At 35.7% G+C, this 15711-nt stretch overlaps 1 protein-coding gene across 3 annotated transcripts in view; it reads left to right on the top strand.

Annotated features, from left to right (window-relative positions):
• The window catches only part of PDE4D (phosphodiesterase 4D), a 368255-nt gene that overhangs the window by 199493 nt on the left and 153051 nt on the right, over window positions 1–15711 (top strand). Inside the window, exon 1 of one of the 3 annotated variants that reach the window (XM_032205386.1) lies at window positions 13613–13870. The exons of the other annotated variants lie outside the window; for them this stretch is intronic. Within the exon in view, the coding sequence (XP_032061277.1) occupies window positions 13806–13870 (65 nt within the window). The 5' untranslated portion in view covers window positions 13613–13805. Of the gene's footprint in view, window positions 1–13612; window positions 13871–15711 lie in introns of those variants that run through there. 3 annotated transcript variants of the gene reach the window in all.

The following is a 15711-nucleotide window of genomic DNA, read 5'->3' as shown; positions in this document are numbered from 1 at the left end:
CCAATCTTGGAACATTTATATCCTATAAAGATAGTAAAGTATCTTGGAAGATCCCCTTTTTTCCTTCACTAACTGTGGTATCATCAACTGGCAAACTGAAGTTTTTGTATAGACAGTTATCATACAAAAACCCTTTAATCTCAAACAATCAAACAAATAACAACAACAACAACAAACAAACCAATCCTTCTCTGATTTGTTCTTTTTAGAAGTTTAGAGCTGACATTGCTTTGGTACAAATGGCTGCTGACCCATATTTCTGAAATGTATGGTCATTGCTAACAAAGTTGTGAGTAAGTAGACCTGAAAGGATGATGTGGGTTCCTGAGAGCACAACATTCTCTAGGAGACCTTTGAATGGTGTGCAACATGGCACACATATGTGACTGGCTAGGTACCACAGATGTTATTTCTTTATTACTTTGGGATTGTGCATGGGTGGGTTCTGTTTTATATATATAAATCAACCAAGAGGATGTGAATCCTTATTAAATTGCAAAACTGAGGACTGCAATCAGTAGCTGATTGTTTTTAAATGCATTTCTACTTCACTTGAGTTAAAATAATATTTTTAGGTTTCTAGTTTATTATCTTTCTTCAGATCATTGAAAATTTACTAAAAACTAGAAAGATTCTTCAGTTTTTATTTTCCTTTTGCGTCTTGCTGAGAGAACATTGGCAGAATGAGTAGTTCTTATAATTTCTTTCTGTGCAAATCCTTTTAGAAAACCCATGAGTTATGCCCATAGTTTTCTCTAAAATTGTGACTTTTTGAGCCATCATGACAAGGGTTGTAAAGCAAGTAATCATCAGAGGGCTTGAGCAGGGAAACTATTATGCTAGCAGGAAAAGCGGTACAGATACAAACTGTGTTGAGAACTTTCAGTGCAATGTTTGGAGGACTTGGACAAGAAAGACTGGGATAGTTAAGCTTTGAATGTTTATATAATTATCACATTCATTAACACAGTTAAATACAATTTAAAATAAACATTGAAGGACTCGTACTTTTTACATATTTTTTTAGTAATATGATTGAAAACTTTTTAGGTAAAATGTCCTAGTAGCTCATCCTTATCTTTGCAAGAATGGCATCCCAACTGATAAATGTTTTATATGCCAAGAACTTTTTTTCAGTTGTAAAAGGCAAAAGTGAACTTTCTGTTGATCACCTGGACCTTGCAGGACTGAATCCACATATATATATTTACATATATATATATATACATATATATAAGTTGCTTAAACAGCAAAAAATAAAATTCAACATTTTAAAACTTTCATAGTACTCAGACAGAAATGTCTCTCTTGCTGTGATTTGTAAAATCACCAGAGTATTTTAAATGCTAGCAGAAGTTAGATTATATGTGCTTATGAGCACAGAACATTTAAAATTATTACAGACAGTATTTTATATCAGTAGTAGCCTTTTACAGTGTTTATACAGTGTTTAACTGTATCAAATATAACACAGTTTTCTGAAATGCTAAAATTAATTTCAAATTAAAAAGTCATTTACTATTTAAATATTTATATATCTTTCTGATTTTTTCTGTAAATGAATCTGTTATTTTCATGTAAACTTTTACTTACTCTTAGGGAAGTTTCTTTTTTATTTTTTTTTAACAACTCTGTAGATAATTTACAGTGCCAATTTGAATAATAATTCAGAATTATCTTTGCAGTCAAGTATTATTTTTTTAAAAACTTTCTTTGAGTGCGTAACAGAAACCAAACAAACCACCTTTCAAAGTTGCATGTAAAATGCTGACAGTAAAGAGAAAAAAACAACTCTAGCTTTTCTAGGCTTCATGCAACCACAATGAAATTATAGCCCAGATACTCTCTAAAGCAACCAATAGAGAGCATGCTATACATGCTGAATAAATTAATTTGTTTCAACTTATAAGTGCTGTGGTTTAGATTTATTTTTAGTGTAAATTTCTATAAAATCAATTAGTATGCTTTTTCAAACCACAATGCTATTAATTTCCATTGGCGCAAGGAGACATTATTTATATGAAGTAAACTGCCAAACAAAATTTACTACGTGTACTCTGTTTTGACACTCATTTGCATACCTGTGACCAGATTCATCAAAGACAAAATAATTCAAAATTAATTATTCCATGAAAAACTACTTCTTAATAGCTTGAATATTCTCTAGTTCTAAGCACAAGCAAAACTGATTCAAGGTATTCAGATACAGAATTATAGAATGGCCGAGGTTTGAAGGGACCTCTGAAGATCATCCAGCCCAACGCCCCAGCTGGACTAATCCAGCAGGATCCCTAGAACACATTGTGCAGGATGACTTGTAGGCAAGGTTTGAATATCTCCAGAGAAGGAGACTCCACAGCCTCTCTGGGCAACCTGTCCCAGTGCTCTGTCACTCTCACAGTAAAGAAGCGCCCCCTCATACTCAGCTGGAACCTCCTGTGCTTCAGTTTGTGCCCGTGACCTCTCATCTTGTTGCTGGGCATAACTGAAAAGAGTCTGCCTCCATCCTCTCAACACCCTCCCCTCAGATATTTATACACATTGATGAGGTCTCCCTTCAGTCTTCTCTTTTCCAGGCTAAACAGGCCCAGCTCTCTCAGCTTGTCCTCATACAACAGGTACTCCAGTCCTCTCATCATCTTCGTAGCCCTCCTCTGGGCTTTCTCCAGTAGCTCCATGTCCCTCTTGTGCTGGGAAGCCCAGAACCAGACACAATACTCCAGGTGTGGCCTCACCAGGGCTGAGCAGAGGGGGAGGATCACCTCCCTTGACCTGCTGGCAACACACTTTTGAATGCACCCCAGGATACCATTGGCCTTGTTGGCCACAAGGGCACAGTGCTGGCTCATGGTCAGCCTGCTGTCCACCAGAACCCCAAGGTCCCTCTCTGCAGAGCTGTTCTCCAGCAGGACACCCCCCAGCCTGTGCTGATGCTTGGGGTATTCCTCCCTAAGTGCAGGACCCAGCACTTTCCCTTGTTGAACTTCATGAGGTTCCTCTCAGTCCTACCCTCCACCCTGTCGAGGTCCCTTTGAATGGCAGCACAGCCCTCTGGGGTATTAGCCACTCCTCTGAACTTTGCGTTGTCAGCAAATGTGCTGAGGGTGCACTCCATTCCATTGCCCAAGTTGATGAATAAGTTGAACAACACTGGACCCAGTACTGACACCCAGGGGGACACTGATAGCTACAGGCCTCCAACTAGCTTCTGTAATGCCAAGCACAACTCTCTGAGCTCTGCATTCCAGCCAATTGCCAATCCACCTCACTGTCTGCTCATCTAGGCTGCACTTTCTGAGCTTGTCTAAGAGGATGTTATGGGAGACACTCAAAAGCCTTGCTGAAGCCATGCTCTCCTGAGGAGATCATGATGTTTCTGAGAAACATCATGCAATAGTAAGCAGACAACATGAACACTTATGCTTGAAGTAGAGGTAGTAACCGTAAAATGTAATCAGTGTTACTCTAGTTCTACTGAAAGAGTAACATTTCTGTGGTGTCAGGATTTTGCTCAGTTTTATACAAATAGAAGTCCAACTTTTCATTTTCTAGCCATTGTCAGGGCACTTCTATGCCCTTTCTGGTGAAGACAGTTTCTGAGGAGAAGCTTGAGAGGGTATGAAATTTCATGGAGTTGTTTTTCCTGCTCACATGACTCTATAAAATGCTTGAGAAAGGAGCAAAATATTGGTAACTGAAGGTGTCTATTGTAAGAATAATGTCAACTGTAAGACAAACTAATAGATAAGGTAGAAATGTAAATGACTTAGAGGAAAGATAATGTAATTTATATAGAAAAAATAACTTACATATGAGAAATGGACAGAGACAGCCATACTTAGGGATATACAAAAAGAATTATGCTGTTGGAGCATTGAGCCAGAAAGTTGTGGCAGTTCTTTTGCCTAAAAAGTGGTGATACCAGCCAAGTCTGGTGGGGAATAGATGGGGAAAGTTTAATTCAGTTTTAGAAATCTGGAAAGATTGGCATTATTTTATTTCATTTCATTTCATTTCATTTTACTTATCTTCATTATTATTATTATTTATTTTAGAAATATTATCTAAGTGGAAGCAATGATGTTTGGATAACCAATGTTGTCGAGGCCAAAACAAAGAATCAAAGCCAAAAGGATTGTAGGATGTCATGATGAAGTGGGAGGGGAAAAAAATAATAATAAAAATGAAATGCTCTGAGAAGCACAGCTAGGTAAAGTGAGGTAAGAAAGCTACAAAATGATTCAACATAAACATGCTGTTTAAAAACATTTAATAGTTAGAGTAGTTTTAAAGTAATGGATGAGAAAAAAGATGCCAAATACAGAAGCCTAAGAAATTAGCTTTGGAGAAGATGCTGGTTAAAACTGAGAGAAGAAAACAAGATTTCAGTCAGGCAGCAGAGTTGAAATAGGAGAGGATGCTGAGTGTGAAAGAACTTTTAGAATTGGGAATTAGTTTCTGTCTTCAAAATCTGCCAGAGCTCAAGGAGAATGAAAATGAGATCTAGCCAGGAGGAGGTCATTTGAAGCACTGAATGGTAGGTACATGAGCATACGAAATATGGAAAATCTGTGAGGTTTAGACCAAGCCAATTACAATTATTTCAAGGTGAAAATTTATAACTTACATAACATTTCTAAAATGGTTGAATTTTACAACAGAGACATAATTAATTTTACAGTGGGTAACTATTGTAACCATATAGCTGTTCTTTAGAAGAATCTGTAAGACCTTTTCCAAAAAATATACCAAAAAATAATTTATTTTATTGGATAGTGCATATTACTTTAAAGGAAAAATTAGTTGGAGAAAATCTTACTTTCAAAGAGTTTTGGGAGCTACTAGAGAGTGGAAAGAAAAGTTTCACAATTCTTCAGAGAAATGACAATATTTATTTTCATTGTATTTGAGCAAGTACACATTGAAAAAGATATCAATTTAGGAGGTACTTGGTTGTCTGTATTCCTTCTTTTGTAAGAAAAGGAGTAAGTTAAGTCCAGGCCCCTTACTTGATTTGAACTGCTATTAATTGTCATTGAAAATTATGTTTAGTAGAACATCAGTAACGGACTTTCAGACATGTTGAATACAAAAGTTATTGCAACCGTAAATTGTTTATTTTTTTAAAGAAATGTTGCAAGGTCGATGGGTTGCAAGCCATATATAAAAGATATTTTGTCGAAAAAGATGAAGACTTCATGCCTTTCCTCTTTTTTTAAAAAAAAATCTTATTTGTTCTGCATTTAACACAGCAGAAAACAAGTTGAAGGAAGTCAGCTGGATCAGATTCAGTGGTTAAAAATAGAGCTAGCTCTGCTAATCAACTGCTAAAGGGGAGCATCAAGAAAAAATAAAAGTTTAATATGCTATAGTAGAAGTCTTATCATTAAAATAAGTGAAAGGAAAACACTATCAAAGTATCAGTTAAAACTTTGCTAGTTTCAGAATTGTTGTCCTACATATATGCCTATACAAAAAAAAGAACTATATACATGTAAGACTCTGAACCATGTAACATATTTTCAGGAATTTGATTAAACACAAGGAAACTGTTTTACTAATAGAAGGGCCAAGAGGAAAGACTCACATTGCTAACCATGTCTAATGTGGCACTGTACTGGCAATGCTGAAATGCTTGTATCGAATTTATGCAATTTATATATCCACAGCACAGCAAAGTTTCTGGCTATAGGCATTTCTGCCAGAGGTATTTAACAGCCAGTGTGTCTGACATTTTTTTGAGATTTGTTTTTCAATGTGCTCTTCTTATGCCTGATAAGTTGTCAAAAAGGGGGAAAATTCACATGGAAAAGTGAAATAAAAAGTTCAGATAGAACTAATAAATTTGTCCTAAAATGAAGAGAAAATTAGGATCAGTGAGTATGGGAAACTTCTATATTTCCTCTTCCGGATGTTTGGTTATTCAGGAGAAGTCTGTCTTAGGTAAGTTTTAGTGCTAAACATAGGTGACTTACCATATACATACTCCTTTTCATCACTTCTCCCACCCACTGGGAAGGAAAGGCTGAGAGGTTAGAGGTGTAGCTTTTTCAAACCTGGGTGGTTAATTCATTAGTATGAACTGGAGAAGCAATGTCTTGACATTGTTCTTCCTTCACTAGTTCCAAATATGATAAGATGTAAGGCAAAATGAAAAAAAAAAATGTTTTGAAGCCTACATTTCTCTAAAAGAAAGAAAAACTTTAATCCTATCTACATTGAGTTCAACTGCTACAAGTAAGAGTGTGAACAGGGAAAAAAAAAAAAAAAAAAAAAAAAAAAGCATATTATAGCAACTTACAGATTTAGCAAGCGCATCTTTTGAAACACCCAAAAAGTAGGTTTCTAGTGTGAAATAGGCAGATATCCTCTGTAGTTGACAGACAGATAGGGAGTTGTGAGGAGCAGATCACTCTGTCTTAAAAATAGATGTCTAAATCATGGAAATAGACTGCCCCTGAAAGTACCTATCAGAGTTGTCTGTAAACAGAGCCTAAATGACCAGCTTAAATCAGTATCCAAATCTTCTGACAGCTCAAGGCTAGTGAGAAAATTCCTTTCTTGGTGTTTCTCGTTTAGATCTCAGTCAATAATTCATGGCAAGTAATGTACTCAGAATTTGACCTTGATTTGTGCTCTCTTGTGAGTTGCTGCCTTTTTAAAACATATTTATTATTTGTTCTAATTCACAGATTGGAGTTTATGAGTATGAAATGTGTGGGGTTTCTCTCCCTCTCTATCTCTCTCTCTCACTCTCTCTCTCGGTTATAGCATCTAGAGTAAGTCTTTGAAGCTTCCCTTACCTGAAAAACAAATACGAGATAAACAAAATTTGAGAAATTTATATACATTTCAGTGGATTTTTTGGATTTGTGTTTCAATGGGAACACAAATGACCAGACACCAGAAGATGTAAATCCTCTTCAAGAAAATTTCAGTAGCAGAACAAATGATTTAAATTTAATTTTCTTTCCTCACATTTTCCAGAAGGACTTAAAAGCATGAATGATGTCATTCAACCAAGCAGGAATTCTATCCATGTATGACTCACTCAGGTCATGGTCCAATACCTCTGGATGCCAAGATTCTAGTGAAGAATACGGGGAAATCCACTCTCCTCTCATTTAGAGAACTGTGCTGCTACACAGCTGTCAATACCATAGCTCATGTTTGCTTTCAGAAAGACGTTCTGACAGTAAAAGCTGATTTCTTCACAGCTTCCAGAAAGACAAAAGCATTACTGAGACATGTTCATTGTAGAATATGTGTGGCTGGACAAAACAACTTTTTTGTCAGTGGTAGATTTTTTGTTCTGAACAACATAAAATATTTTTAGAAGAGCTTTAATATATAAGATTTGCTAACATACTTAAAATGTAAGTGGATCAGTTAATTTTCAAGTTATATATGTAAGTTTTGTCTTCTTGAAATCGTGGCGTATTTTGTATTGTTGAAACATTAGTATATTGTCTTCTTGAAATGGTACTCCTAGGCATTTCACAGGTGTCTCTCCTTAAGTATTTGAGTGGTAATGGCAAAACTACCCAATTCTTAACAACAATGAAGGGTTTGTATCCTACAAAGTAGTAGTTGATTATTATTCTCACTTAACAGTAACTGTGTCCATGACCAGCCCAAATTATGAAATCTTTGTAAAGGGAATTTGGAGACTACTCTTACTGTAGTCACTCACTTTGACTAGCAGTCACTGCTTCATTTACAAAAGAGAAAAAATGTTAGTCTTTACCTTTTTTAAGCCAAAAAGACCGTAATATTGTACTTGGAAAACATAACTGCTGGTTAGCTCTGTAGTGACTTATATTTAAGCCCCCTATGTTTATTTTTTAAGCAACTGTTTAGCTGAGACATTGTAATCCAAGTTTGTGTCTAGCAAATAGTTACTAATGAGCTATGAACCCTTGAAAAACAGAAGGTATGATGGAAATGTCAATAGATTTTCCGTCTAACAGCATAATTACTTCTGTAATTATTGCAGTATATCCATTTGGAGCTGACATGACTGTAGTTTATAGTGCAAAGTATACTTTTATATTATATAGAGTGTTTGAATATCTGTTGTTTGTTTGTTTTGTATGCATCTCATTTAAATAAAAGGAAAAACAAAACAACAACAACAAAAAACAGCCTGATACACTACGGAGCCTTAGCTCAGTTCAAGTCCAAAGTCTTCCAGTGGGCTAATATTTATTTTTATGCTACCCACTGTTTTCCAGTATTAAATTTTCGAGTATTTTCCAGTCCAACATTCATAGGTAGCTTTTATTCGCATTGCCCATAGCCATAGCTGATAGCATGAGATCACATTTCCTAGAATTAAAAGACAGGAAAAAAATAATCCTATATATAGAAAACGATTCCTTGTTTGTTTGTTTGTTTTTGAATCACTGGCAAATGAAGTACACAGATCTACTAGATCTGCTGTGATACAACAACTGAGCCTAGATGGATAGTGATCAGTTAGTACTGAATTTACTAATCTCTAGTTGCATAATGGAATGGATTAAATGAAAATTTGTCTATAGTAAAGGCAGAGGGACACCTTTGCACTCCAGATTATTAAGGACCAGGCTTCTGCTGTGTTAGGGAGTGAGAAACTCTAAGCCCTATCCCCAAAACATCTCTCATCTGCTTGTCATGGTGCAGCTCAGGCAGCAATACCAGACAGTTTCAAAGGGTACCACAGCTGAGTTTCCACAAAAAAAAAAAAGGCATTATGACAGGTATCCTCACATAAGGCCCCTCTTTGCTATGCTACCTATAAGGAGTTTTACATGCTTGAGTCTGGATAAAGCTTTTTTAGAGCACATAGTAACTTTATTTACACTGTAATCACTGAGCAAATAAACCATATTTATTCATAAGTCAGGTAGTTTGATCTAGGCAGCTAAATATAAATGACTATAGGAGCAAAACATTACTGACTGTGTTTCTTCTGTGCCCTTGGGTTTGCCTTTTTCAGAGTCACAGAATGGTTGAGATTGGAAGGGACCTCTGGAGGTCATCTGTTCCAATCTCCCTCCCCAAGCAGGGTCACCTCAAGCATGTCCAAATGGATTTTTTTATTTTTTATTTTAATTCTTAGGAATACTAAGCTGTAATTATTATTATATTTTTCAGTTACTTTACTTATACAGTTATATATGGCTTTTTCCTCTTTGATATATAAGCTTCAGTCAGGAGGGAATATGCTGTTACCTAAAAATGAACAGCAGAGTTTGTTTCTCTGGCATTCTGTCAACATCCTACAAAAGAGTATTTTTGAAATCATTACTTGCATTGAGCAAAGTACAATTTTCTGAAGCATCAAAAATTTCTTTCTCTAATTCTATGGCTAATTCTTATTAATGAAAGATACCTCTTCTGAACCAATGCTTGCATTACTAGTTCTCAAGCCCACCCATGCACAGTTAATATAAGAACATCTTGCTAATCTTTTCTGTCCTTCAATCTTGTACTGCCATTCAGAATATAAGAGGATAAACTAGTGCTGTGGATGAACTCTGCAACCCACAGTTTAGCAAAACTAACTAGTATGGTCTTAACTTGTGAGGAAATTTGTTTTTGTTGTGGAGTAAGAGCTCCCAGAAATTGGAAAGGTTAAATTTGGGTCTCAGTTCATACTTCTTTCTAAATTGAAAACAATTTAAGATAAACATATAAGCTGGAAAGCATGTATGAAGAAAAGAAAGGAAGGGCAAAAAAGTTGTAGAAGACCAGCTGTAATAGTAGCTAAACAAAACTAGGATAGTGCTGAATGAAAGAGCCAAGCTCTGGATTTTTAGAGATCCTATGATAATCCTATCTGAAATAGATTCATGATGGAATAGGAAATCCTACCTGAAATATATTCATGAGGCTGCACATGAAGAAGCAGAACTGTGTCATATACCTTTCATTTGCTAATGTGCATTCCAAACAACATACTTAAAAGCTCAGTCATTCTTTACATGTTAAGACTTGATTTTAGCCTTCCAGGATTCTGTTTCTCCTGATACATTGACAGTGTCTCTGAGTATCCTAAAGAAATATATTTTAGAAATTAGAATTAGAAATTCCTGAATTTGTCACTGTAGTAAAAAAGAAAAATGGTATCTACTGTTGCAGTTTTAAATTACAATGTTAAATTCAAGTCTTAAAAGACTACAGACTTTTTGCTTTGTCTTAAAAAAGGAATATTTTGAATGTATTTCTTCAATTTGTATATAATACCTGTAGCATGTTTTCAGCTCTTTTTTTGTCCAAATGCTTTTCAAGGAGCATGTGCGTTATACCTAATTTCACAGAAACATAGAAAGGTTTGGATTGGAAGGGACCTTAAAGACCATCTAATTCCAACCCCACTTCCATGGGCATGGACAACTCCCACCAGACAAGGTTGCTCAAAGCCCCATCCAACTAAACACTTCCAGGGATCCACAACTTCTCTGGGCAACCTCTCCAATGACTCACTGCCCTCTGAGTAAAGAATTTCCTAATATCTAATCTAAATTTACCTTTTTTAGTTTAAAACTACTCCTTGTAGTTTGTCACTACACTCCCTGACAAAGAGTCCCCTCCCCAGCTTTCCTTCAGGCCCCCTTTAGGTACTGGAAAGCTGCTGTAAGGTCTCCCCAGAGCCTTCTCTTCTCCAGGCTGAACAACCCCTCATTCATCCTGTCTTCACAGGAGAGGTGCTCCAGCCCTCTGATCATCCTTGGGGCCTTCCTCTGGGCTTGTTCTAATACTTCTGTGTCCTTCTTGTGCTGGGAGCTCCAGAGCTGAATGCAGCACTCCAGGTGGGGCCTCAGAACAGCAGAGCAGAGGGGGAGAATCACCTACCTCCCACTCCTGGTCATGCTGCTTTTGGTGCAGCCGTGGATATGGTTGGCTTTCTGGGCTGCAAGTGCACATTGCTGGTTCAATTTACAAATTGAGGAAGTCAAAACTCAGAATGATTAAGCAAATTTTCCAGACTCTTGAGATAAAGATGTTCCCAAACACGGAACAACCCAATCCAGCCTGTGCCTCATTCCCTAAGCCATGATTTTTCCAATTCACATTAATTTTTAGCTTTGTGTAATGCAACACTGGTATTCTTTTGATTACTTACTAATTTGAGGTTGAGTAACTAAGATAAAAGCTTCCTCAAATCCTGCGCATGTTTTATAATTGCTGTCTTAATTCCTTTGGTATCTTTTCTTCCTTAGAGAGCTTGACTATACAATAAAAACACTGGTCAACTGATACACATAGACAGTAAAAACTGTTGTTTTTGTTAGTGTGTGTAGCAGCACTGAATGGAACCATCTTATAGTGCTCTCTTTATCGTAAAATCTGTTTGCCTTATTTTCATTATGCAGTCAACACTTGTCTTAATTGTGATGGTGTACCATCAAGAGCTCAGTTCAAGACCAGTTTTATCTCTTGTGTTATTACTGACACCCTAAAAAAAAAGGTTCTAAAAGGGAAAAGAAATATACATTTTTTAAGTTACAGAATTGCATGTATAAATCAGATGCTACAAATGGCTATTGCATTTGTCTCAAATATATGCTTGTATTCATGTACAATGCATATTCTATATGTACATCTGTAAAACCATGTGCAACTGCTTATAAACCTTCAGGGTTCAATAACGAATATGCTTATATTTCTCTTCTTTTTAAATTCTCTTTAATTTTGTGTTTGTACATAATTTGCATTTTGGCATTCTGGATTTAGTATGACATGGTCTTACTCAAAATATATTGTTCTGGGAAAAAAAAGAATGCCTCCAATGACATTAGATATATTTTCCATCTGCTGACATGTGCCTAAGCTCTTACAATGATTTTGGATCTGTCACTGTGATTTCTTGTGTCTTTGAGAAATTTAATTTACTGCTCCTTACTGGCTATTTTAATAATTAATACTTTGATAACACAATTTAAAGCCTTTAAAAAATGCTTTAAAATGACCACCAATTCTGTAATAGCCCATCACCTCAATTTCATACTGATTTTGATTTTCTTCATGATCTATCCCATCTGTTTAAAGAATAAAAAAGTTTCACAATGTAGTGAGTCCATGTTAAACAACATTTAAGTCCACTATTACAGACCTGTAACCTGCACACACTGACAGACTCAACTGTTACTAAAGGTCCCATGACTGCATGACCCTTTGAGCTAAATTTATCACAGATGCTTTTTCCACTCTTTGAGTTTAACTTTTATGATTTCACAGAACTCTTACAAAATGTCTTGTATTAACCAGTAGATGCTATTTGAAAGATAGATGCCAGAAAACATGAAGAACAGAATGCTTAGCATGAAACCTTATTAACATTCCTTTTGCTGCTGTGGAGCACTTTGTATGCAAATGAATGGCACAAGCCTCCAGGGCAGTTAGGATCTTTCCCGTTGATATACAGTGTAGTTTGTAATGCATTTTATTGCACTGTTATAAAGTGCAAAGGTTCCAGAAAGCTTTACACACTTTATACACATTTTTATTTGATGAATGGTTTTGTATTTTAATGCAGAACCTGTTCATCATGTTTTCCTTCTATTTGTCAAGTCTGTATACCTTTTAGAACTAATATTTTTACTGCATTCTTTTATTATTAATCAAGCTTCAGTCAAGAATAATATGCTACAGCACTTGTAACATTGTACAAAAAAAATCACTATTATGCTTGTAACCATTTGTTGAGCAATAATTCTGTTTAAAAAAAATACAATAAGTTTTATAGGAAATTCAAAATGCATAACATGTATATTCACTACCGAGTTCTCTACATCTATATTTTACCTCTTTTAAAACTAAAATTAGACGCATTTCTTAAAATGAATTCACTCTCACAGCTTTTCTGATAAGTTTTTGTCTAGAAAATAAAAATGCAGGTTCAGTTGTTTGACATGCATAACTATTAATGTACTTATTAAAATAGGCAAAAATCTCTCTTTGCAGTATGGTACAGAGGACGTCATGTTAGAGTTCTTTAGCTGAGGTATTTTGTCCTTCACCGATTTATAACAATAGCTGTCTGTATGTGTGTTTGACTTTAACAGTCAACAAGGAATTTTATTTTTACTGAACTTCCCCACAGTGTTTTGAATTTCTTTCAAAGAGGGAATGCTTTCTGGTTTGTGAAGTTAAACAATAGTACTTATTCACAGTACCTAGTAGAGGCAAGGGTTAGGAGAAAAGGAAAGGGAAGAATTACATTTCTAGGTAAGACTTTAGTTAACTTAGAATGAAAGATCTTTGTTCTTTTCTTTACTCCACAAAGAGTAATTTATCTAGCAAGTCTCTAAATGAAAATTCCCTACAAGCTCATTAATGTTACTGTACCTTACATTCGTCTTTTCTTTTCATTCTTTGTCCATCAGCATTTTCTCTCTCTCTCTCTCTCCTTTTTTTTTTTTTTTTTTAATAAATATGATTGACCTTTAAACCTGTTGTTATCAGCCTGCAAGAAAGAGATAGAGACTCTTTTCAGCTGCCTTGGTTCCCATGTGACCTACAGGGAGAATAGATTCAAAATAGACTAGTTCCTCCCAGGGCAATACAAGGCAGAAGAGAAAAGCACTGTCATTTCCGAACAGCACAGTGCTAGAGTAAATTCAGTGTGAAAAGGGAAGGAGTTGCAGCAAGTTAGAATTCTTCCTCCAGAGCCTGGATTATTACAGGAAAAACATTTGAAGTATTTTATTATTTTTTTTTAAAGAAGGTTTTGAAAGACACTTTGAAATGGAGTACTCTGAGCTTTATAAGGAAAACTGATGTTTGAGTGCTAGGAAGACTGGAGGAATTTTTTCAAAATGAGTATTGTTATGAAGCCAAGATCCCGATCTACCAGCTCCTTAAGGACTGCCGATGCAATGTGGTAACGTGTTTGGCTTTTTTCTTTCAAGTTTCCCTTCCTATAATGACCCATAGACATGTCCCGAGAAAGTCACAGGGTTTAATTTTGATTTGATAGATTTTGCATGGTTATTGAACTTTTTTGACTGTTTCACAATTACAAGTAAGAAACAAGATTCTGTATTTTTTTTCCCTGTACATTACGCTGTGTGTAGTATTTTTTAATGAGAGGCATTACATAAGTTTTTCCTGTTTAGTAATTAGATTCAGTACTTGCACTTACAGATGCTTTCTAAAAATCTTCAGTAGATTTACTTCAGCAACAAGCTTATTATATACAGCTTGCAGCTCTGGAGGCTGATGTTAAAACGGAGCTATAGTTTGCACGAGTTATTTTGGGATGCTTACATGTCGCTTTGTTGCATAAATAGACTGACTGTAGAGAAAAGTGTTCTGGGAGGAGACAGACTTCACAGAGGCATGAGTGAGACTGTGCTGTGTTACACTTCATGTATTTGCCCTGCACTCAGATACTTGGAGGAGCAGAAGCAGATTGTAACAGTGAACTGCGTGTACAACTTTCTTGCTAATTTTCAGTTAGAAATTGTTAAAGTTCAGTATTTATTTTCTTGGAGAAACTTCTGTTTTCTATAGCTTGTTAGGGACAAACATGACAATTTTATATTAGGTACAATAAATAAATTCACGGTTCTCTGTTAATATCTCCCACTTTTTTTTTTTTTTCTCTCTACATTTGTTTTTTTTTCAAAAAAACACTATCATTTATGTAAATAAACAAAACAATAGACTACTTTTTCAGGACTATATAACAGATACATAAAATTACGTGCTTTAAAATACAGTCTTTGTTCAGAAACGAATGGCTGATGTGACTGTGGGATAGAATAGTAACTAAATTTCTTTGTGAACAAGTATGTCAAGCTAGCATAATTCAATATGAGCTAATATATCCAGTTAATAGGCTAATGTTCAATTAGCCTATTCAAATCTTTATCTTTCAAGTAGTACTGAATGAAATCATTCCAAGTCATGTCATTACTATCATTAAAGTAAGTAATTTTTTCCAAAACTAAGTAACTGCAGTACTCTAACTAAATAGTAGTCCCAGTTGATCTCAGAAGCTGGAATAGTTTTGCTGAAATGCCTGCAATAAACAGTGGCTCTTTATCTTTATTAAAATGTAGTAAAGTAATAATAAAAACTTGGTGTTACATATCACTAAAGTGTTACACTGCATGCTACTAAAACAATAATATCTGGAAGTGCTGTAATAGATTATGTGCCTCCAAGGTAAAACATGCATGCCTTAATTATTATGTAACGATATGCAAATGAACCAGTATATTTCTGATTACTTCATCTTCCTGTCAATTTTATCTTATTTGAGCGCTTCCAATAAGTTGTGAAAAAGAAAAAAAATAAATCTCTGAGCTGATATTTGCAGGCTGGAATGACCATCCGTTATAGTCCAAAACAGCTGTCTGTATCCCTTTTGCTGCCAATGCTTTTAGTTAGCACATTGATCTAGTGGATCAATGGAAGATTCCATTTTCTGCTAGCTGCAAGTTGAGAGTCATCTCCTACCGGGCAGTTTGGAAACATTACCTGAGCTCAGGATGTGGCTCATAGGGAGATCCTTAGGAGCTGTCTAGATGAGGTACATACTGTTTGTTCTCTTTGTGTAAAGCTGAGCCAGGCCAGCCCTGCCCAAGCAGGAAAAGGAGAGGGAACCCCCAGCTCCTCCACACCTAAGCTCACCACCAAATACAGCCCAACCATACCACAGCCACCTCCAGCTGAGGAACCTATGTAGTGGATCTGAGCATGCCTGATTTCCATATT

This window comes from Aythya fuligula, chromosome Z (genome assembly GCF_009819795.1).
Source record: "Aythya fuligula isolate bAytFul2 chromosome Z, bAytFul2.pri, whole genome shotgun sequence".
Classification (NCBI taxonomy): domain Eukaryota; kingdom Metazoa; phylum Chordata; class Aves; order Anseriformes; family Anatidae; genus Aythya; species Aythya fuligula.
This window is presented reverse-complemented; position numbering and strand designations above follow the sequence as displayed.